Source organism: Tachyglossus aculeatus, chromosome 4 (genome assembly GCF_015852505.1).
Source record: "Tachyglossus aculeatus isolate mTacAcu1 chromosome 4, mTacAcu1.pri, whole genome shotgun sequence".
In the NCBI taxonomy this organism is placed as follows: Eukaryota; Metazoa; Chordata; class Mammalia; order Monotremata; family Tachyglossidae; genus Tachyglossus; species Tachyglossus aculeatus.
The window spans coordinates 43,354,647-43,379,773 of NC_052069.1; the positions used below are offsets into that span (position 1 = coordinate 43,354,647).

At 44.3% G+C, this 25,127-nt stretch overlaps 1 protein-coding gene across 1 annotated transcript in view; it reads left to right on the forward strand.

The window, feature by feature from the left end:
* Nucleotides 1-25,127, forward strand: part of LRRC8C (leucine rich repeat containing 8 VRAC subunit C) — a 110,344-nt gene that overhangs the window by 50,682 nt on the left and 34,535 nt on the right. Inside the window, exon 2 of the mRNA XM_038745066.1 lies at nt 19,434-19,575. Coding sequence (XP_038600994.1) covers nt 19,438-19,575 — 138 coding nt within the window. The 5' untranslated portion in view covers nt 19,434-19,437. The remainder of the gene's footprint in view (nt 1-19,433; nt 19,576-25,127) is intronic.

Consider the following 25,127-nt stretch of genomic DNA (forward strand, 5'->3'; position numbering starts at 1 on the left):
GCCAGAGGCAGTGCGTGGATGAGAGGTTGGCGGCAAGATAGATGCAATCAAGGTACAGTGAGAAAATTGGCGTTACAGGAGCGAAGAGTGCGGGCTGGGTTATAGTGGGAGAGCAGCAAGAAGTGAAATATGGTTGTCCCTTCATATTCAATCAGAAGTATTTGCTGAGTGCCTATTGTGTATAGAGCACAATTGGGAGGTACGAAAGAGTAGGTAGACATATTCCCTGCCTCACGAAGCTTACAGTCTAGCGGGGGAGACAGATGTTAAACTAAATTACGATAGGGGAAGCAATGGAATGTAAACATATGAACAAAAGTACTCTGGATTACAGTGGTAGGTGACACAGTGGAGAGGGAGAATAGGGTGGGGAGATGAGAGACTAGGGAAGGTTTCTTGGAGGAGATATGATTTTTGTAAGGCTTTGAAAATGGGGAGAGCAGTGATCTGTTGGCTATGAAATCGGAGGGAGTTTCAAGCAGGAGGGAGGTCGTGATCAAGGGCCCAGTGGTGACAGAGACCAGATTGAGGCACAGTCAGTAAGTAGGCTGATCAATCAATCATATTTATTGAGCGCTTACTGTGTGCAGAGCACTGTACTAAGCGCTTGGGAAGTACAAGTTGGCAACATAGAGAGACAGTCCCTACCCAACAGTGGGGATGTTGGAGGAGCGATGGGTATGGGCTGGATTGTAGGGGGAGAGGAGTGAGGTTCCATAATAGAGGAGAAGCTGATTCAGGGCCTTAAAGCTGATGGTGATGAGTTTCTGCTTGATGGAGAAATGGATGGACAGTGATTGGAGGTTCTTGAGGAGTGGGGAGGCTGGCACAAACTGATGAATTTTACATGTGTGTTTGTGTGTGTGTGCGTGTTTGTGTCTAAAAAGACCGGTGAGGGTCCCACAGCCCCTGACACGTTGTGCAGACAAAAAGGCCATCCTGTGTTGTGCTGTTTAATGTTTGCATCACTTGGTGCTGTTTTTTTTTTTTCTTTTGCTGCCTCCTGTCACATTCCTTATGAAACTTTCTCAATTGGTCTTCTTTCTTGATTACTGACTGCCATGCCAGTCTGTTCTCAGCAGTTGATTCTTGGTTTTCAGCTGGGATGCAGCACTGTCTGAGACTTTGTGTTACTCTGTGTTCTTAAAATGTTTTCTCTGCCCTCCTTGCTTCCAGTTTCCAATTTCAGCACTCCAAACAACAGCTGTTTGGTTGTCCTGCTGTCTTTTTTTTGTTTAAATGGCATTTGTTAAGCACTCACTGCATGCTAAGCAGGGTACTAAGCTCTGAGATAGATACAAGCTAATCAGGTTGGACACAGTTCATGTTCCACGTGGGACTCATAGTCTCAACCCCCATTCTATAGATGTGGGAACTGAGGCACAGAGAAGGGAAGGGACTTGGCCAAGATCACACAGACACAGAGCTGAGATTAGAACCCAGATCCTTCTAACTCCCAGGCCCGTGCTCTATCCATTAGGCCATGCCGCTTCTCAAGAGGAGAAGCAGTTCGTGCTCAACAAGAAGAGAGAGTGTCAGAGATCATGTCCTTCCCAGGGGTCATCAGTTCTCTACCTGCTTTCTGCTTTGGGTAACTAACAAGGAAGGGCACAGCTAAGTGAATCAATCAATAAATCATATTTATTGAGCACTTACTGTGTGCAGAGCACTGTACCAAGTGCTTAGGAGGGTACAATACAACAGAGTAGGTAGACACAGCCCTATAGCTATATTCCCCTTGAGGGCAGGATTGACTCCCTCCCTTTTCTGGTACTCTCCATAGCACTTAGGAGTCTAACAAGGACTAGAACTAAGTGGGCGCTCACAAATATTTGCTACTGGTGGTTGATTCTCTGGAATGTGCCATTCTAGTAGTTTTTTCCAACGGAAGCTGTATTGTCAATCTGTTATTGAGAGAGGAGACCAAACCGGAGGAGGGTAAACCTCAATCCCTTTGAGTTCATTTGGGTAATGAAGGATGAGGCAGATCTCATCCAAAACAGTGATTACAGCTATGGGTCAGTGGCCCTCCAGACCTAATGGCCTTGACCACATGATTGAGGAGATGAACAGGACACCTTTTCTAAATTGCACTGAAAGTTGCCAACTGAAAACGAAATTACTCTGGGATAGGTTTAGTTGAAGAAAATACATTCCTGTGCCCTTAGAGTTAAGACTCTGGACATGAAAACATCATTTAGGGCCCTAAAGGATCTCTGGTTAGATCGTATGGATTTTATTTACAGCTTTGGAGTCTCAAGTGACTACAGTGGAATGAGGAGGAGGAAGAAGAAGATTCCACTCGAGTGGAGAGACAACAACTTTAGCCCATTCCATACATGAGACTTATTTGTAGAATGTTAGAATTTGAAGGCCCAGGCATTTAATGCCAGGAAGACTGAAAACAGACCTCAATAGAGTTCATATTTTTTATGGTATCTGTTGAGCACTCATTTTATGCCAGGTATTGTACTAAAAGCTTGAGTAGTACAAGATAATCGAGTTGGACACAGCCCCTGTCCCACCTAGGGCTCACAGCCATAATCCCCATTTTACAGATGAGGTAACCGAGGCACAGAGAAGTCTAGTGACTTGCCCAAAATCAAATAGCAGACAACTGGTGGAGCCAGGACCTCTTACTCCTAGACCTGAACACTTTCCACTAGGTCATGTTGCTTCTCATCATTTTTATTCCCTTAATCTAATAGGTAGGTCTTTTCCTCATTTGTTAGTCCAGAATCTGACTGTTGAAGCAGCCATTTCACATGAGGTGAGCAGCATGAAGATGAAATGCAGCTGAAACTTTTCAACAAAAATACAGGAAAAGTCATTCTTGGACTCTAGCCAAAACTCAGAAATACAATATTCTAGCTCATTAGTGTCTACATAAGACTTTTATGTATGAATCTGTTTTCTGTCAGTGGTTTCTTAATAGATTATTGTGCATGTCCTTGAAAGCTGCATAATTTATCAACTCAGTTATAATCTAGACTCTGGAAAAGAGAATGACCAATAGTCATATCTTGTTTGGGCTGATGGCAAAATATTGGTGTATTTAAATAGCAATCTATGCATTATTCCGGTTCTCTTCTCCCCTCAAACATTCTACCCACCTGAGGATGGTGTTAGAATAATCATAATACAATAATACTGTGGGGGTGGGGCTATGTGAGAATATCTCCTCTGTTGATTTTGTTGAGATTCTGACAAACCATTTTCCTCTTTGCTACTGTGCCTTTGGAAAGTAGTTTTCTTTGGAATCTTGAGTGTATTTTATTTTAAAAAGGCAGAGTTTTAATTTTTTTAGCTTCTCAAAAGAAACAAACAAAAACATTGATTCCCCAGGTCTCTGGCTGATGCAGATTTTAAGCCCCAAACTAGGAAACCAATAACTGTCACCTCCGTGGTCGAGAAACTGCTTTCTAAAGTTTTAATTCAGATGTTTTAATGCCGTGTTCTCATTCCTTCACTACTACTCAATGCACATGTGAACCTGTGTTCAATGGCAAGAACAGCAGGCAAATATTGACTACAATATAGCTAGTCACCTTCCCTTGAGAACCATTTCATTTTAATTCAGATGAACGGAGTAATTTGTCATTTTGTCCATAGCCGCCTATTTGGAGTCATTGTGTGATGTTTTCAAAACCCATGAATATAATCACTCTTTCAAATGTTTTTCCAAATGGCAGTTTCTTTCTCGGGTGAAATCCAAGGGCTCTTGAGCCGCCGGAGGCCTTTTTAAAGTCTAAGAAACGTTTCCAGAGAACAAGTCCTTTGTGACTTTCTGCCTGCCAGTTGATGATTCTGGCTGAGATTCACACCAGTCCACCACAAGGGTCTCTTCTAGTCTGATTCACTCCTCACCCATCACATCAAAGTTAGGTCTGGCCCACTCCCCACCCTGAACTTCAAATGCAGCAGCAAACTGTAGCTCTCAGAATAGTGGCAGAAGGTGAGGATTCCCACACCTAGCAGCTGTATCTGTCTGTCTGTCTGTCTCTCTTTCCCTAGCCCTCTCCCTAGCCTTCTCCCTCTCTTTTCCTCTATCTCCTCCCCCTTCTCGCTCCCGCTCTCTCTATCTTTCTTTCTCTCTTCCTCTGTCTCTCTCTCTCTTCCCTCCCCACCCCTGAGATCCTTTTTAAATTGTGAAGGTAATCTTATGTGATACCCCAGACCCCGGCTAATATTTTGAAAGCACGGCGTATGGCAGAATTCTATAGAATCATGGCACAGAATCATGATTTTGTATGTATATTTGTGTGTGTGTGTGTGTGTGTGTGTGTGTGCGTTTGTGTAACAATTGCAAAATAAATCCCAGTTTGGTTAGCCATCTTTCCAGGTATTCAAATCCTAGAGAAAGCAGCGTGGCTCAGTGGAAAGAGCCGGGCTTGGGAGTCAGAGGTCATGGGTTTGAATCCCGGCTCCGCCACTTTCATTCATTCATTCAATCGTATTTATTGAGCGCTTACTGTGTGCAGAGCACTGTACTAAGCGCTTGGGAAGTACAAGTTGGCAACATATAGAGACGGTCCCTACCCAACAGCAGGCTCACAGTCTAGAAGGGGAGACAGACAACAAAACAAAACATATTAACAAAATAAAATAAATAGAATAAATATGTACAAATAAAATAGAGTAATAAATACGTACAAACATATATACATAGGTACAGGTGCTGTGGGGAGGGGAAGGAGGTAGGGCGGGGGGATGGGGAGGGGGGGAGTAGGGGGAGAAGGAGGGGGCTCAGTCTGGGAAGGCCTCCTGGAAGAGGTGAGCTCTCAGTAGGGCTTTGAAGGAAGAAAGAGAGCTAGCTTGGCGGATGTGCGGAGGGAGGGCATTCCAGGCCAGGGGGATGATGTGGCCACTTGTCAGCTGTGTGACTTTGGGCAAGTCACTTCACTTCTCTGGGCCTCAGTTACCTCATCTGTAAAATGGAGATTAAGACTGTGAGCCCCACGTGGGACATCCTGATCACCTTATATCCTCCCCAGTGCTTAGAACACATAGTAAGCGCTTAACAAATGCCATCATCATCATTATTATTATTATTAATAAAGATCCAATTGCAAAAAATCAAAGGACAGAGAAGGAATGAGATGGACTCTCCTGTTAAAAAACAACAGAGGAGCCTCAGCCCAGTCACACAGACACTGGGACTGAAAATCCACCCGAAGGAATTGATTATTGGGTCAGGAGATTGTGCAGTGCCACCTGCCCTCTCTTGCCCCTGCCAGCTGTGTTCCCTCTGGGCAGGGGATGTAACAAAAGGGGAAGTGGACCAAAGCACAGCACGGGGCAAAGGGCCTGCAAGAATCTGAAGTACAAAACCCACTTCCAGGCAGAGCGATTGTAGTGTCGTGCAGATTCTGGGCCCTCAGGGTGGAGACCAGCAGGCGGTTGCCAGGTTTAGCTGCCTCGGTAGCCGCTGTGGTCTCATCTGCCCAAATTTGCCAGCTATAATCGCTGAACAAGCGAACTAGCCTTTAGTCAGAAACCTTCCCTTCTATTAATAATAATAATAATAATAATGACATTTATTAAGCGCTTACTATGTGCAAAGCACTGTTCAAAGCACTGGGGAGGTTACAAGGTGATCAGGTTGTCCCACGTGGGGCTCACGGTCTTAATCCCCATTTTACAGATGAGGTAACTGAGGCACAGAGAAGTTAAGTGACTTGCCCAAAGTCCCACAGCTGACAAGTGGCAGAGTTGGAATTTGAACCCCTGACCTCTGGCTCCCCAGCCCGGGCTCTTTCCACTGAGCCATGCTGCTTCCCATAGATAGATCCCATATCTATTGGGATAGCTCCAGCAGGCTCTCCCCTCCTGGCTCTTTCTGAAAACAGAGCAGCAGGTAACAACTTCTAAACTAACTCAACTAAGTTCTTACCAGTGATCTGCCGTACAATGTGAATACGTTACCGGTTATACTGCAGTGATAAATGCTTTGTAAACTCTCTAAGACATGAGTTAGGAACTGCAAACCTGATCCTCTGCGACTTACCAAACAGTTCAAAGCTCAGGGATTCCACTTGTTTTGATGGGAAACCTCAAATACCCAGGGCCCAGAAATTCAGCTTTAAAGCCAAGCTTTAAAATTAGTGTGTCCCATGCAGACTCAAATGGGGCCTCAGAACTTGGATCTGAATTCAGATTCAAATTAATACTACTACTAATAATAATAGTGGTACTTCTTATGTGTTTACTGTGTGCCAAGCACTGGGTAGATACAAGTTTGTCAGGTTGGACACAGTCCATGCCCCATATAGGGCTCACATTCCTAATCCTCATTTTATAAATGAGGTAACTGAGGTCCAGAGAAGTGAATTGACTTGCCTAAGGTCACACAGCAGATGTGGCAGAGCCGGGATTAAAACCTTTGATCTTTTGACTCACAGGCCCCGTTCTATCTACTAAGCCACGCTGCAGTATGTGTCCACCGATCAGTGGTACGTCCTCCCCCTGTCCTGGAATGCCCTCCCTCCACACATCTGCCAAGCTAGCTCTCTTCCTCCCTTCAAAGCCCTACTGAGAGCTCACCTCCTCCAGGAGGCCTTCCCACACTGAGCCCCATTTTTTCTCTCCTCCTCCCCATCCCCCCCGACTTACTTCCTTCCCCTCCCCACAGCACCTGTATATATGTTTGTACAGATTTATTACTCTATTTTACTTGTACATATTTACTATTCTATTTACTTTGTTAATGATGTGCATTTAGCTTTAATTCTATTTGTTCTGATGACTTGACACCTGTCCCCATGTTTTGTTTTGTTGTCTGTCTCCCCCTTCTAGACTGTGAGCCCGTTGTTGGGTAGGGACCATCTCTATATGTTGCCGACTTGTACTTCCCAAGCGCTTAGTACAGTGCTCTGCATACAGTTAGCGCTCACTAAATACGATTGAATGAATGAGTGAATGAATGGTAGTTGGTTTTTTTTAACAGTATAGTTAAGCACTTGCTTAGTGCAGTGCTCTGCACACAGTAAGCACTCACTAAATACGATTGAATGAATGAGTGAATGAATGGTAGTTGGTTTTTTTTTAACAGTATAGTTAAGCACTTGCTATGTGCTAGACACTGTTCTAGATTCATTCATTCATTCAATTGTATTCATTGAGCGCTTACTGTGTGCAGAGCACTGTACTAAGCACTTGGGAAGTACAAGTTGGCAACATATAGAGACAGTCCCTATCCAACAACGGGCTCACAGTCTAGAAGATGCAAGCTAATCAGGCAAGGAGCAGTCCATGTCCCATATAGGGCTCACAGTCTCAATCCCCATTTTACAGATGCTTTAACTACGGCATAGAGAAGTTAAGTGACTTGCCCAAGGCCACAAAGCAGATAAATGGCCGAGTGAGATTACAACCCAGGTTCTTCTGTCTCCTAGGCCCTCACTCTTTCCACTAGACCATGCTGCTTCCCACTGCGTTATTGGGTAGAGCAATGTACACAGAGCTTAGAAAAGTACAGTACAAAAGGGTTGGTAGGCACTTTCCCTGCCCTCTAGACTGTAAGCTTGTTGTGGGCAGGGAATGTCTGTTTATTGTTATATTGTGCTCTCCCCAGTGCTTAGTACAGTGCTCTACTTGCAGTAAGCAAGTAGACTGTGAGCCCGCTGTTGGGTAGGGACCATCTCTATATGTTGCCAACTTATACTTCCCAAACACTTAGTACAGTGCTCTGCACACAGTAAGCGCTCAATAAATACGATTGAATGAATGAATGTAATTAAGCTATTAATAAATATGGCTGAATGAATGAATGAACTTACAGTCTAGTGTAAGACCTTATAATCTAGTGAATATAAACATGTGCCTAAACAGATTGCCTAGGTCCCTTTTTCCAGGATTGCAAGATTTTATTCATTTGCAGAATTCTTCCTGGTAAGCGATGTTCTCATATTCCTCTGGTATCAGAGGGGTACAGCCTCGAACACATTACTGTACTTTAAGAAAGTCTTTCCCCATTAATGTATTTTTCCCCCAGGTTATATTTCCCCACCTACTACTTCAACACTTCTGTACCAACTATACATTTGTATACTCACAATTACCCTTAGCCCTTTTGAACATATCAGCGTACATAGCCTACATTTAAATGCCGACATATACATATTCACTTCTTCCTTCTGAGCCCATTATTGGGTAGGGATTGTCTCTATCTGTTGCTGAATTTTACTTTCCAGGTGTTTAGTACAGTGCTCTGCACACAGTAAGCTCTCAATAAATGCGATTGAATGAATGAATGAATTACTTCACCATCTGTCTCCCCTGCTAGACTGTAAACTCTTTGAGGGCAGAGAATCAGCGTGGCCTAGTGAAAAGAATTTAGGCCTGGGAGTCAGAGGACCTGGATTCTAGTCTCAGCTCCGCCACTTGTCTGCCATGTGACCTTGGCCAAGTCACTTAACTTTTCTGGGCCTCAGTTTCCTCATCTGTAAAATGGGAATTAAATCCTACTCCCTCCTACCTAGACCGTGAGCCCCATGTGGGACAGAGATTATCTTATATCTACCCCAGCACATAGTAAGTACTTAACAAATACCATTATTATTACTATAACCTAAATCTCTGGTATTCTCCCCAGTGCTTAGTCACAGTACTCTGTACCTAGTGGATGCTCAGTAATTACTCGTAATTGTTTGATCGAGTTCAAGATTTTGGCCAGTAAGGATGCATTATTTTTGCTGTTCCTTGCCAGCCACTTCTGCGAAAATCTGAAGTAAAGAACAAGGAACCTAATTGTTTCTGTTCCACTGGGGATCACATTGCTGTTGTTGCATAAATCAGGAAAATGTACAATACCTCCTTCTTCTCGCTCCCTGCATGGTCTCCTGGAATAAGTACGCTCAATTAAGAGGAGGCAATTTGTATCTGATAGAGGAAGCAAGAGGACTCTGTTTCCACGTATCAGAGAACGGAGGCTTTCTCCTCTCCCTGGGCTAGAGAGCCAGTTTCTGCCAAAACTAATATTGAGCAGTGGATGAGGTGTGCTTATACTGAGCCCCCCAACGTGTGACCCCTCATCAAACAGGAGAGGCAAGCAGGACCAAGATGGCTAGGAGCCTTCCCATTTGCCGCTATCCTACCCAGCCCACATGCTTTGATCTTCTAATGCCAACCTACTCAGCATACCTCAGGCTCCTCTCTCATCTCTGACCTCTCTTCAACATCCTGCCTCTGGCCTGGAATGCCTTCCCTCTTCCTATCCGCAGACAATGACTCTCCCCACATTCAGAGCCTTATTGAAGACACATTTCCTCCCTGACTAAACCCTCATTTCCTCTTCTCCCATTCCCTGTGTCATCCTGATATGTTGGCTTCCCCTGCCCAGCCAGTCCTGACTTGGTAGCCAGGAGGTTTGAGGGAGGGTGTGGGGATGACACAGTGCAACTCATTATCCCAGAGCTTGTGCTTCTGGAACTACATTTCCCAGCAGTCCTGGAGAAATGGCCCATAATTCTTGGGTTCAGTTCCATGCAAGTGCCCATAATTCTTGGGTTCAGTTCCATCCAAGTTTCACACCTATGTACTGGGGGCCAGAACGAATACCGAGCCACACGAGGCATAAACCCTGCCTAATTTGGGTCAGACCCCAGATTTCTATCCTGCGCTCTATGGAAAGAGCACGGGCTTTGGAGTCAGAGGTCATGGGTTCAAATCTTGGCTCTGCCAATTGTCAGCTGTGTGACTTTAGGCAAGTCACTTAACTTCTCTGTGCCTCAGTTACCTCATCTGTAAACTGGGGAAGACTGTGAGCCCACCGTGGGACAACCTGATCACCTTGTAACCTCCCCAGCGCTTAAAAGAGCGCTTTGCACTTAGTAAGTGCTTAATAAATGCCATCATTATTATTATGGGGGCCTCAGCATGGCTCAGTGGAAAGAGCCCGGTCTTTGGAGTCAGAGGTCATGGGTTCAAATTCCAGCTCCGCCAAATGTCAGCTGTGTGACTTTTGGCAAGTCACTTCACTTCTCTGTGCCTCAGTAACCTCATCTTTAAAATGGGGATTAAGACTGTGAGCCCCCCATGGGACAACCTGATCACCTTGTAACCTCCCCGGCACTTAAAACAGTGCTTTCCTCATAGTAAGTGCTTAATAAATGCCATAATTATTATTATTACAATTGCATTAGTAATAATGATGGAACACTGGGTACCAAGCACTATACTGAATCCTGAGCATATTTTGAACGCAGCCCCTGACCCACATAGGACCCACAATCTAAGAGCTAAGAAGAGCAGTACTTTATTCAAGCAGCACAGCATAATGGGTAGAGCATGGGCCTGGGAAATCAGAAGGTCATGGGTTCTAATCCCAGCTCTGCCACTTGTCTGCTGTGTGAGCTTGTTCAGGTTGCTTCACTTCTCTGAGCATCAGTTACTTTATATGTCAAACAGGTCAGGGATTGTGTCCAACCTGATTTTCCTGTATCACCCCAGCACTTAGTACAGTGCCTGACACATAGTAAACGCTTAACAAATACCATAATTATTATTACTTAGATGAATGAAACCGAGGCTCATAAAGGTTAAGTGACTTGCCCAAGGTCACTCAACAGAGCCTTGGCAGAGCTGAGGCGAGACCCTGGGTCTCCTGACTGAATCCCAGGAGCTTTCTACTAGGCCACACTGCCTCCTTTTTAAAGGAAATCTATTCAATAGTTTACAGGCATGTACATAAACAGTGAGCTAGCTGTAGTGTACGGCCATGTATTACTGTGTCGTCAGGTGTCCCCCGACTTACCTCCTTCCCCTCCCCACAGCACCTGTATATATGTATATATGTTTGTACATATTTATTACTCTATTTTATTTGTACACATTTATTCTATTTATTTTTATTTTGTTAATATGTTTTGTTCTCTGTCTCCCCTTTCTAGACTGTGAGCCCACTGTTTGGTAGGGACCGTCTCTATATGTTGCCAACTTGCACTTCCCAAGTGCCTAGAACAGTGCTCTGCACACAGTAAGCGCTCAATAAATACGATTAAATGAATGAATGAATGAAAGTGCACATTCTGCGTGATTTCAGAACCAAAAGTCCCCCTGGTCAAGAGTGCTTAGTCACAGAAGAGATTGTTTTGTGATTGCTTAAGTCACAGAAGAGATTGCTTAGTGATTGTGTAGTTAACAGCACTATTCAGCAGCACGCTGGGCCTCTGAGAAGCCCCGTTTTTTAAGAACTCACTGTTCATCCCATAGGGAGATGAGACTAGAAAACATGTCCTAAAAATATCTGATCCCACTCAAACTAGCCTCGTTAGGGGACCAGGGAGGGTAGCCTAAAAGGTTGAGGTGCAAAATCAAATAGAAAATTAAGTTCCCATCATGGGACCTTGCAAGACAGTGATAGCAATCCTTGCCCAAGAAAGGAAGGCACTTATTCCACACAAACCATCTGACGATAGAGCTACCATTTTAGTCCAGATCGCCAGCCAGCGGGGTGCTGAATATTCATTTTTCTGGAGAGATTTTTGTTTTTCCTCTTCAAAGCCATGATTTCCTGGCATGGATTGCATTCAGACTGCTGCCAGACTCTGACCTCCCAGAATTGGCTCAAGTAACTAAATAATGACCCTGTTCTCTGCACTAAATCAAAAATGCTTTGTCAGCGTCATCAAGGACCTATGCCATCATAATGCTGAGTCCTGGTGAACAGAAAGAGGGTTTCTACAAGGATCTGGAAAGACTCACTATAATGCTGACAACAAGCTTGTCAAATTGGGAGTTTTCCATGCTCGAGTTGATAGGGATGCAAAACTCGGGAGACGCCAATCATGATGTCTTCAGTTTGGCCGTGGGAGAACTAAATAACAATGGTGTACTTCTGGAAAACTGGTCAGGGGAACGGGAAGAGGAGCACAGTTAATAATGAAGTCATGGTCACCCAAAAAGTGGCAGCACCTGAGCTTTTTCAAGAGAAGCAGCTTGGCCTAGTGGAATGAGGACAGGCCTGAGAGTCAGAGGATCTGGATTCAAATGTTGGCTCTATTGTTTGTATAACCTTAATATCTTCTGTCTACCCCAGTACTTGGTACAGTGTTTGGTGCATGGTAAGCACTTAACAAATATCCTAATCATTATAAGCATTATTCTCATAAAGCAGAAGCAGTGTGACCTAGTGGATAGTGCCCGGGTCTGTAAACCAGAGGTATCTGGGTTCTAATGCCAGCTCTGCCACTTGTCTGCTGTGAGAACTTGGGAAATTCACCTCACTTCTCTGTCCCCCAGGTTAGTTCATCTGTAAAATGTGGATTAAGACCATGAGGCCCATGTGGGACAGAGATTGCGTCCAACTCAATTCACTTGTATCCATCCCAGTGCTTAGAACAGTGCCTGGAATATAGTGAGTGTTTAACAAATACCATAATTATTATTATTACCTTGGGCAAATCAGTTCACTTCTCTGTGCCCCAATTTCCTCTTTTGTAGAATGGGGATTCAACACCTGTTCTCCCTCCTACATAATAATAATAAGAATTATGGTTCTGGTTAAGCGCTTAGTATGTATCAAGCACTGTTCTAAACCCTGGGGTAGATACAAGTCAATCAGGTTGGACACAGTCCCTGTCCTACAAGTGTAAACCCTGGTTAGGCAGGGACTGTGTCTGACCTGAATACCTTTTATCTACCCTAGTGCTTGGTATGGTGCTTGACACATAGTAAGCATTTAACAAATACCTCTATTATCATTGTTGTTGCTATTCCTGTTCAAAGTGCCATTATTTGTGCCTGTGAAGGAAAATGTTGGTTATACTAGTAGAAAAAAAATGGGTTCTGTGTAGACTTGCTCTAACAGTAAATAGTTCAGACGGTTGAAAATAACAGGAAACATGTAAGATTTGATTTCTGAGAAGCCTGTGAAAAGGGGGAGGTGGAGGGGAAGAAGACTACGACAGTAAGGAGAAATACAATTCAAATGTACAGACTGTAATTGTTTTTTATTGAATTGACTTGAGAGATTCTGTTCCTGAGAAAGAGCTACTAATCCCTGGTGGAATGAGTTGGGCTGGCAAGGAGGAGACGGAGGAGGGAAGCAGGGTAGTCCTCAAATAAGGATCGATCTATCAGTCGTTTTTATTGAGTGCTTACCGTGTGCAGGGCACTATATGAAGCACTTGGGAGTGTATGATACCACAGAGTTGGTAGACATGTTGCCTACCCACAATGACCTTACAGTCTAGAGGAGGAGACATTAATATAAATAAATTATGGATATGTTCAGAAGTGCTATGGGGCTGAGGGAAGGGTGAATGAAAGTCAAATCCCAGTGCCCCCAAGAGAAGCAGTCTAACCTAGTGGATAGACCACGGGTTGAGAGTCAGAAGGACCTGAGTTCTAATCCTGACTACTCCACCTGCCTGCTGCGTGACCTTGGGCAAGTCACTTAACTTCTCTGGGCCTCAGTTACCTCATCTGTAAAATGGGAGTGAAGACTGTGGGCCGTATGTGGGACACTCACTGGGCCTAACTTGACCAGTTTGTATCTACCCTAGCGCTTAGTACAGTACCTTGCACATGCTAAGCACTTAACGCATACTATTAAAAAGAAGTGCAAAGTCCACACAGAAAGGAGTGGGAGAAGAGGAAATGACGGCTTAGTTGGGGAAGGCCTCCTGGAGGAGATGGTTGTATTGTACTCTCCCAAGTGCTTAGTACAGCGCTTTGCACACATTAAGCACTCAATATGATCGAATGAATGATTGAAATGTGCTTTTAATAAAGCTTTGAAGGTGGGGAGAGTGATTTTGACGAATAGCCACTCAACTCGATCCCTCCAACTCCTGCCCCAGTGTCCTGCCAGCTTTTTGCTCTGGTGGTAAAAAAAAAAAAAACCAAACAGCTAGCTGGCTCTGTCACCTTCTTCTCCTGTGCTCAAAAAGCAATTCCGGGAGCCCGCACACTTTTCAGAACTCACCTCACTCCTCCTCCCCGTCCTCCGGAAGCTTGGTCCCCTCTGGACCAAGTTTGGTTCAGATTCTGGGCCCTACTTGCTTTTGTCCTGTTAGAAAAGTGAAGAGATTTCCCCCCAAAGCAGTGTGGCCTAGTGGATAGAGCACAGGTGTGGGAATCAGAAGGACAGGAGTTCCAATCCCAGCTCTGCCACTGTCTGTCTGCCTGTCTGCTGTGTGACCTTGGGAAAGTTACTTCACTTCTCTGTGCCCCAGTTATCTCATTTGTAAAATGGGGATTAAGACTCTGAGCCTCGTGTGGGACAGGGATTCTGTCCAACCCAATTAGAATAGTGCCTGGAACATAGTAAGCACTTAAAATACCGTTGTTATTATTACTGTTATTATTATCCAGTCCACATTTGGCTGGTTTTAGCAGCCAAGAGTGCCAAAATTTCACTTGGCGTGAAGGCAAACAGGAGACCCAGAAAAGGCCTAGTGAAACAGAGGTTTGGGAGAGCTAAGGGGTCAGAGAGAACCAGAGGTGTTGACCCCACTTGGAAATTCTTAGAACTTTTAAACCCTAGAAGCTTTCAAGTCTGGTTGGGAGAGTTTGCCCGTGAAGTGATTGCAGGACTCAGCTGAGAAAGTTGGTTTGGATTCTATGATTTCCTCAGAAATAGTTTATTTTCCATCAACTTGAACCTGTGACGCCTGAAAAAGTGTCATATCATTGGGTTCCTGAGAGGGCTAAGTGACTGAGCCCCCTTTTTCCTCTCCTCCTCCCCATCCCCCTGACCCTACCTCCTTCCCTTCCCCACAACACCTGTATATATGTTTGTACAGATTTATTACTCTATTTTACTTGTATATATTTACTTTTCTATTTATTTTGTTAATGATTTTCATTTAGCTTTAATTCTATTTGTTCTGACGACTTGACACCTGTCCACATGTTTTTTTTTTTGTTGTCTGTCTCCCCCTTCTAGACTGTGAGCCTGTTGTTGGGAAGGGACCATCTCTATATGTTGCCAACTTGTACTTTCCAAGCGCTTAGTACAGTGCTCTGCACACAGTAAGCTCTCAGTAAATATGATTGAATGAATGAATGAAGAAGCAGCCAATCCTGGATTTTCCAGATCAATTAATGGTATTGAACTCTTACTGTGTGCACAGCATTGTACTAAGCACTTGGGAGAGTTGGCAGGCATGTTCGTGGCTCAGTGGAAAGAGCCCGGGCCTTGGAGTCAGAGGTCATGGGTTCAAATCCCCGCTCCGCCACTTGTCAGCTGTGTGACTTTGGGCAAGTCACTTCACTTATCCGGGCCTCAGTTCCCTCATCTGTAAAATGGGGATGAAGCCTGTGAGCCCCCCATGGGACAACCTGATTACCCTGTAGCTCCCCAGCGCTTAGAACAGTGCTTTGCACATAGTAAGCGCTTATGCCGTTATTATTATGTTCTGTCTAGAGATGTGCATAACTGCCAAAGGAGAGTGCATCAATCAATCCATCATGTATCTTAATTCCTTGGGCAAGCCCTAACTCCTCCCAGATTGCTTTATTAAGTGCATCACAAAAAATAATTATCAAGATCACATTGCAAGTGTACATGCAGCTTTGCCTTACATAAGATAAAGGAAAAAAAAATCTACTCTCTCCAAAGGGTTTAGGAGTTAAACAACCAAGTAAGAAATAACTTTATAGTGGCCCAGAGAGGCTTGCAGTCATTTCAGCCAACTGGATGTCTATAAGCCCAGACCACATCTTCTGTAAGCTCCTCAAAAGCTGCATTTCCCAACGGCCTGAGACAGGGAAAAATTCCATATAATAATAATAATAATGGCATTTATTAAGCACTTACTATGTGCAAAGCACTGTTCTAAGCACTAGATAATGGTGGTATTTGTTAAGCGCTTACTATGTGCAAAGCACTGTTCTAAGTGCTGGGGGGAATACAAGGTGATCAGGTTGTCCCACTTGGGGCTCACAGTCTTATATAACCATACCAGTGTCTGGTGATCTCCAATCTGTTTTCACTGATTCTCATTTTAATGATTCATTCATTCATTCAATCATATTTATTGGGCACTTATTGTGTGCAGAGCACTGTATTAAGTGCTTGGGAGCGTACAATATAATAATAAACAGACACATTCCCTGCCCACAGTGAGCTGACAGTTTAGAGGAGGAGACAGACATTAATATAAATAAATTACAGATATGTATGTAAGTGCAGTAGGGCTGGGATGGGGGATGGACAAAGGAAGTAAGTCTGGGTGATGGAGAAGGGAGTGGGAGAAGAGGAAAGGAGGGATTAGTCAGGGCAGGCTCCTTGGAGGAGATATGCTTTCAATAAGGCTTTGAAGTGGGGGAATGTCTTTTAGATTTGAGGAGGGAGGGTTTTTCAGGCCAGAGGCAGGATGCAGGCGAGGGGTTGGTGGCAAGACAGACTAGATTGAAGTAATGTGAGAAGGTTAGCATTAGAAGAGCGAAGTGTGCTGGCTGGGTTGTAATATGAGGTCATTAGTTATGAGTCATATAATGATTAGTCATATAATGACCTCATGAGGTCATTAATTATGTAATTAGAGGTCATGGGTTCAAATCCCAGCTCTGCCAATTGTCAACTCTGTGACTTTGGGCAAGTCACTTCACTTCTCTGGGCCTCAGTTCCTTCATCTGGAAAATGGGGATTAATGTGAGCCCCCTGTGGGACAACCTGATCACCTTGTAACCTCCCCACCGCTTAGAACAGTGCTTGGCACATAGTAAGTGCTTAATAAATGCCATCATTATTATTATTATTATGAGAGTAATGAGGTGAAGTAGGAGAGTGCAAGGTGACTGAGTGCTTTGAAGCCAATGGTGAGGAGTTTCTGTTTGATGCGGAGATGAATGGTCAACCACTGGAGGTTCTTGGGGAGTGGAGAATCGTGGCCTGAACGTTTTTGCTAGCAGCTGAGTGATGTATGGACTGGTGTGAGGGAGGGACAGGAGGTTGGGAGGTCAGCAAGGACGCTGATGCAGTAATCAAGGCGGGACATGATAAGTAATTGTAATAACGGAGTTGCATTTTGGTTGGAGAGGAAAAAGTGGAAAGGGTATGTCCCTTCTGAGGACCCACAGCCTCAGCTAGTGAGAGAATGAGTCTTTATGGGTAATTTAAGAGAAATTGTAGACCTCCATTTTCTCACTGAGATCGTTGGACAATCAAGGCAGAAGCAAAATCTTAATGCTAAATACAAGTCAGCTCCAGTTTGAGCCCCAGTTCAGATTTTGTTCCTGTCTCCTTGACTGCATTGTTCATAGAACCAGTCCAAAGTACTTAGTAAGTGCCCTGCATCTAGTAAGCACTCAGTGGTATGGTATGCTATTTGATTGATTCACTGATTGATTGAATGGGTCTTGGTAACAAGGCCATGCCATGCTCCTCTCCTCTCTTCTACTCTCTCCATGTCTTATCACCTGAAAGTAGGAAGGAGGGAAGAACCAATTCATGAAACAACTGAGAGAGAATTGACTGGTCATGGAAAGAGCCCAAGAGTAATAGTAATAATAATAATGATGATGGCATATATTAAGCGCTTACTACGTGCAAAGCACTGTTCTAAGCGCTGGGGAGGTTACAAGGTGATCAGGTTGTCCCACGGGTGGCTCACAGTCTTAATCCCCATTTTACAGATGAGGTACTGAGGCCCAGAGAAGTTAAGTGACTTGCCCAAAGTCACACAGCTGACAATTGGCGGAGCCAGGGTTTGAACCCATGACCTCTAACTGCAAAGCCCGGGCTCTTTCCAGCAGGAGACCCAGGTCAAGCCCTAGCTTTGCTACTGGCCTACCGTGTGACCTTGGACAAGACACTTAATCTCTCTGGGCCTCAGTTTGCTCATCTGTAAAATGGGGATAAAATAGATTGTGAGTACAAAGTGAGACAGGGACTGTGCATGATCTTATAACCTTTCATCAACATCCACACTCAGCACACAATATGTGCTAATTAGTGCTGTAGCTATTACTATTTTGTTATTGCTAGTATTATTATTTTAAGTGACATCACTGGAAGTTGAAAGGCCATAGGCTGCTTAGTTAGTGGTGGTTGACATGAACGTGGAGGTTTCCTGGGGTTCAGTGACAGTAGACCGAAAATCTATCAATCAATCAATCAATCGTATTTATTGAGCGCTTACTATGTGCAGAGCACTGTACTAAGCGCTTGGGAAGTACAAATTGGCATCACATAGAGACAGTCCCTACCCAACAGTGGGCTCACAGTCTAAAAGGGGGAGACAGAGAACAGAACCAAACATACCAACAAAATAAAATAAGTAGGATAGAAATGTACAAGTAAAATAAATAAATAAATAAATAGAGTAATAAATATGTACAACCATATATACATATATACAGGTGCTGTGGGGAAGGGAAGGAGGTAAGACGGGGGGATGGAGAGGGGGACGAGGGGGAGAGGAAAGAAGGGGCTCAGTCTGGGAAGGCCTCCTGGAGGAGGTGAGCTCTCAGCAGGGCCTTGAAGGGAGGAAGAGAGCTAGCTTGGCGGATGGGCAGAGGGAGGGCATTCCAGGCCCGGGGGATGACGTGGGCCGGGGGTCGATGGCGGGACAGGCGAGAGCGACGTACAGTGAGGAGATTAGCGGTGGAGGAGCGGAGGGTGCGGGCTGGGCAGTAGAAGGAGAGAAAAGTATTATATCCAAGGATAATGTCCAAATAAGGTATACAGTGCCATGTTTTAAAGATATGCACCAACACAGCTTTTTCTGATCTATGCAATAAACCTGTAAAACAAAAATTCTACTCAAACTCAACAATTCTGTATCCGTGTGTTATTTAGGGGTCTTTCTGTTTTCAAACATATGTTCTGTTCAGTTACAGAAAGGAGGGGGCCTGGGTTAGGAGAAGAGCAGGTAAAAAGAACTTGAACCAGATAAGCAGAACGGATTCCACCTTTCCCCATGTGGGTCTTTACCAACTCTTCACACAAGTGCTTAATGTAGTGCTCTGCACAAAGTAAGTGCTTAATAAATACTATTGATGATGATGATGATGATGATACCAGGAGGTAAGGTCTTCACCAGATGCTTTGACCATCACTTTCACAGGCCACTCAAAGCACCGAGCATCCAAATGAATGATAGGATGGCTATTTTCCATTGAATTCTAACTGTGAAGATATCCAATTTGAAAAATAGAAACTTCAGGTCAAAAAACTCTCCTGTAACACTTTTCTATACCCATTTTACAGTCACACATTTGACAAGCGGCGGAGCCGAGATTAAAACCCGGATCCTTCTGACATCTAGGCCCATGCTCTATCCACTAGACCACACTGCTTCTCAATAACGATCAAGTTAGCACGGTCATTGGAAATACCATGGCAACAATCAAACCTTTGGTTCTAGTAAACAGAAGCTTCCCTTCTTCCTGCATTCCCCTCTTCGTTTCACCTGACAGCACAAGAGTGCAAAGACTTATCCAAAATCATTTTCAGACTCTGCATCTCTCCATTTTTCTCTTAGAATCATGATTCCGGTAACGGAATTCCGACAGTTTTCTGAGCAGCAGCCGGCATTCAGAGTGCTGAAGCCGTGGTGGGATGTGTTTACTGATTACCTCTCAGTAGCCATGCTGATGATCGGAGTGTTTGGATGTACCTTACAGGTAAGGGAATAAAACTTCCATTTAGAGTGGGGCACATGGGAATGACAAGGCAAAGGAGATCTTCAGATCTTCTCTGTTGGCTTCTACTTATTATGATTATTTTTGATAATTATGATTATTATAATTAGCCTTAGGTAGACTTAATTGCTGTTTTTGCACATTATTTTGCTTGCCCTTTGTTTACAATTTACAGTATTTTCTGGTGAGCTCTGTTGAAAATGAACCATTTCAGAATGTTTTTTATTTCTGTGGATCTCACCAAAAATTACTGGTCTTAATTTGAAAGATTGAAAAGGTAAATACGTTGTTTGCTTTGTCACTGGTCACCAAAACCTTTATGGTACATTGTCTTTTTTGGTGGCAAAATGTTTATGTCATAAAAATATCAAGCTTTTTTTTATTTTAAAAAGGACAACCTATTAGTGAAGTTGCCAGTAGTGCACTTTTAGAATGGGGCACATGTGAACGATGAGGCAAAGTAGATCGTCTTCAGATGTTCTCTATTGACTCCTATATAATTATTATTATTATTATTATTTTATTAATTAGTCTACTTAGACTTGAGTTGCTGTTCTTTTAACATTATTTTGTTTACCATTTGTTTGCAGCTTACAGTGTCTTTTGGTGAGCTCTGTTGAAAACGGAGCTGTTTCAAAAAATTTTTTTTTAATTTCTGTGGAGCTCACCAAAAATTACTGGTCTTAATTTGAAAGGTAATTGAAAAGGTAAATATGATGTTTGTTTGGTCACTGGTCACCGAAAACTTTATGGTACATGGAGTTTTTGGTGGCAAAATGTTTATATCATAAAAATATTAAGCAACTTTTTATTTTAAAAAGAACATCTTACTAGTAAAGCTGCAAGTACATTTTTTTAAAATTTCTGTGGCCCTTGCCAAAAATGGCTGGTCTTAGTTTGAAAGATTGAAAAAGTGAATATGATGTCTTTTAGGTCACTGGTTGCCTAAAACTTTATGGTACATTGAGATTTTTGGTGGCAAAATGTTTATGTCATTAGAATATTAAGCACATCTTTTATTTTTAAAAGAATATTCTATTAGCAAAGCTTCAAGTAGTACACTTTTAGGAAGGCGTTTTTGTGGGTCCCCTTCTGTTCTCTATCTACACTCTCTCCCTTGGTGAACTCATTTGCTCCCAAGGCTTCAACTATCATCTCTATGCAGATGACTCCCAAATCTACATCTCCTCCCCTGCTCTTTCTCCCTCCCTCCAGGCTCGTATCTCCTCCTGCCTTCAGGACATCTCCATCTGGATGCCTGCCCGCCACCTAAAACTCAGTATGTCCAAGACTGAACTCCTTATCTTCCCTCCCAAACCCTGTCCTCTCCCTGACTTTCCCATCACTGTAGATGGCACTACCATCCTTCCCGACTCACAAGCCCTCAACCTTGGTGTCATCCTCGACTCCGCTGTCTCATTCACCCCACACATCCAATCCGTCACCAAAACCTGCCGGTCTCACCTCCACAACATCGCCAAGGTCCTCCCTTTCCTCTCCATCCAAACCGCTACCTTGCTGGTTCAATCTCTCATCCTATCCCGACTGGATTACTGCATCAGCCTCCTCTCTGATCTCCCATCCTCCTGTCTCTCCCTGCTTCAGTCTATACTTCACTCTGCTGCCCAGATTATCTTTGTACAGAAAGGCCCTGGGCATGTCACTCCCGTCCTCAAAAATCTACAGTGGTTGCCTGTCAACCTATGAATCAAGCAAAAACTCCTCACTCTCGGCTTCAAGGCTCTCCATCCCCTTGCCCTCTCCTATCTCACCTCCCTTCCCACCTTCTCCAGCCCAGCCCACACCCTCCGCTCCTCTGCCGCTAACTGGTCCTCGTTCTCACCTGTCCCGCTGTCGACCCCCTGCCCACGTCCTTCCCCTGGCCTGGAATGCCCTCCCTCCACACATCAGCACAGCTAGCTCTCTTCCTTCCTTCAAAGCCCTACTGAGAGCTCACCTCTTCCAGGAGGCCTTCCCAGACTGAGCCCCCTTTTTCCTCTCCTCCTCCCCATGCCCCCGCCCTACGTCCTTCCCCTCCCCACAGCACTTTTATATATTTGTACAGATTTATTACTGTATTTATTTTACCTGTACATATTTGCTATTCTATTATTTTGTTAATGACGTGCATAGAGCTATAATTCTATTTGTTCTGACGATTTTGACACCTGTCTACTTGTTTTGTTGTCTGTCTCCACCTTCTAGACTGTGAGCCCATTGTTGGGTAGAGACCATCTCCATATGTTGCCAACTTGTACTTCCCAAGCACTTAGTACAGTGCTCTGCACACAGTAAGCGCTCAATACGTAAGATTGAATGAATGAATGAATGAAAGTGGAATACATTTCTGCTTTATTCCTGAGATTCTCTTCCTCAGTAATAGATTTAGGGCAAGGCTATTGGGTGTGAACCATCAGATTAAATTAGTGCTCAGATGGAGATGATGGTTTATGCTAACTAGGGAGAGTGGGAAGAGACCTTACATTTTAGTAGTTTGCAGGGGTAACCTAACAGGGCACAGGGCTTATTTTACAAGCCCAGGAAAGTAGTTGTAGTTATTTGCATATTCCATCAGTCAATTAATCAGTGGTACTTACTGAGTACTTAGTATGTGGCAAGCACTGTACTAAGTGCTTGGGAGAGCAACAGAATTAGCAGACACTTTCCATTCCACATCAGGGTGGCAGAAGCAAAGTGAGGACTGCAAAGCAGTTATAATTAAAACAGAGTCACTCCTATTGGGAAAATTGGTGAAAATAGAACCAGAAAAAAGCATCCAAAAGTACTTCTTATCTACAGTAGTTGCAGGAGCCTATTCACAGCAAAATGCCAGGCCTGGTTTCTGAATCATCTGCCTATGTTTTTGTCCTTTGGGATGATAAGCAACATGGATACATTCAGGTCTTCTGTATCATGGGGATTGCAAACTTGAAGAATCTTACATCAAGTTTAAGTAAGCTTGTAAGTAAGAACTCAGAAAACCTGACTTCTGTTTTCATTTCAATCGTATGCTCATTGCGATTGAAGACGTATCCGTTCTCTTTCTCCCTCTCTAAAATGGGAATACACTTTAAGACCTCTTTGCAAACATGGTTGAAATTCCACTTGGTACAATAAGTACCCACTCTATTGTGTTGTACTCTCCCAAGCGCTTAGTACAGTAGTTCAACTGGGAGAAGAGTCCTTAACTCTGCCACTGCCTTCCATCTAAAACACGTGTCTTACTCTAACTCTTACTCTAAACACGCAGGTCTTACTCTAACCCTTTTTGTGTTGAATTTAACAAAAATCCTCTGCAGTCTTCCAGTGATGGAAAGAGGCCTGGTTATAATACTAATGATGGTATCTGTTAAGCTCTTACTATGAGCCAGCCACTGTACTAAGTGCTGGAGTGGATACAAGCAAGTAGGCTTGGACAGAGTCCCTGACCCATGTGGGGCTCACAGTCTCAATCCCCATTTTAAAGATGAGGTAACTGAGGCACAGAGAAGTGAAGTGACTTGTCCAGGGTCAAGTGGAGGAGCCAGGATTAGAACCCATGACCTCCCGATTGCCATGCTCTGTCTACTATGCCATGTTGTTTCTCTGTGGTCATAGGAGGCATAGTGGGCGAGTGGGGAGGTGAGCAGGACTTAGTGCCACCAAAGCAGAGTCTCCTGCCAATTCCAGGGGATTTGAGGCTGAAGGGGTGGGAAAGGAGTTGGGTTAGGGTGGACAGAATTTCCAACCCTACTGAACTCCTGTGCTCCAGAATGACCGTGGCAGATTTCGTGGCAGGGAACAACGCCATGTGAAGCAGCATGGTGTACTGGATAGAGAACGGTCCCGGGAGTCAGAATGCCAAATTTTTACAGTACCACGATCTCATCTGTCTTCATTCAGTCAATCAATCGATCAATCAATCAATCGTATTTATTGAGCGCTTACTGTGTGCAGAGCACTATATTAAGTGCTTGGGAAGTACAAGTTGGCAACATATAGAGATGGTCCCTACCCAACAATCAATCAATCAATCAATCGTATTTATTGAGCGCTTACTATGTGCAGAGCACTGTACTAAGCGCTTGGGAAGTACAAATTGGCATCACATAGAGACAGTCCCTACCCGATAGTGGGCTCACAGTCTAAAAGGGGGAGACAGAGAACAGAACCAAACATACCAACAAAATAAAATAAGTAGGATAGAAATGTACAAGTAAAATAAATAAATAAATAAATAAACAGAGTAATAAATATGTACAACCATATATACATATATACAGGTGCTGTGGGGAGGGGAAGGCGGTAAGGCGGGGGGATGGAGAGGGGGACGAGGGGGAGAGGAAAGAAGGGGCTCAATCTGGGAAGGCCTCCTGGAGGAGGTGAGCTCTCAGCAGGGCCTTGAAGGGAGGAAGAGAGCTAGCTTGGCGGATGGGCAGAGGGAGGGCATTCCAGGCCCGGGGGATGACGTGGGCCGGGGGTCGATGGCGGGACAGGAGAGAGCGAGGTACGGTGAGGAGATTAGCGGCGGAGGAGCGGAGGGTGCGGGCTGGGCCGGAGAAGGAGAGAAGGGAGGTGAGGTAGGAGGGGGCGAGGTGATGGAGAGCCTTGAAGCCCAGGGTGAGGAGTTTCTGCCTGATGCGCAGATTGATCGGTAGCCATTGGAGGTTTTTGAGGAGGGGAGTGATATGTCCAGAGCGTTTCTGGACAAAGATAATCCGGGCAGCAGCATGAAGTATGGAATAATAATGGCATTTATTAAGCACTTACTATGTGCAAAGCACTGTTCTAAGCACTGGGATAGGTACAAGGTGATCAGTTTGTCCCACGGGGGGCTCGCAGTCTTTAATAATAATAATAGTAATGGCATTTATTAAGCACTTACTATGTGCAAAGCACTGTTCTAAGCGCTGGGGTAGATACAAGGTGATCAGGTTGTCCCACAGGGGGCTCACAGTCTTAATCCCCATTTTACAGATGAGGTAACTGAGGCACAGAGAAGTGAAGTGACTTGCCCAAAGTCACACAGTGGACAATTGGCAGAGCCGGGATGTGAACCCGTGACCTCTGACTCCAGAGCCCCTGCTCTTACCACTGAGCCACGCTGCTTCTCAACAGTGGGCTCACAGTCTAGAAGGGGGAGACAGAGGACAAAACAAAACATATAACAAAATAAAATAAATAGAATAGATATGTACAAGTAAAATAAATAAATAAATAGAGTAATAAATACGTCAAAACATATATATGTATATACAGGTGCTGTGGGGAAGGGAAGGAGGTAAGGCGGGGGGGATGGGGAAGGAAGGGGAGAGGAAAGAGGGGGCTCAGTTTGGGAAGGCCTCCTGGAGGAGGTGAGCTCTCAGTAGGGCCTTGAAGGGAGGAAGAGAGCGAGCTTGGTGGATGTGGGGAGGGAGGGCATTCCAGGACAGGGGAAGGACGTGGGCCGGGGGTCGATGGCGGGACAGGCAAGAATGAGGCACGGTGAGGAGATCAGTGGCAGAGGAGCAGAGGGGGCGGGCTGGGCTGGAGAAGGAGAGAAGGGAAGTGAGGTA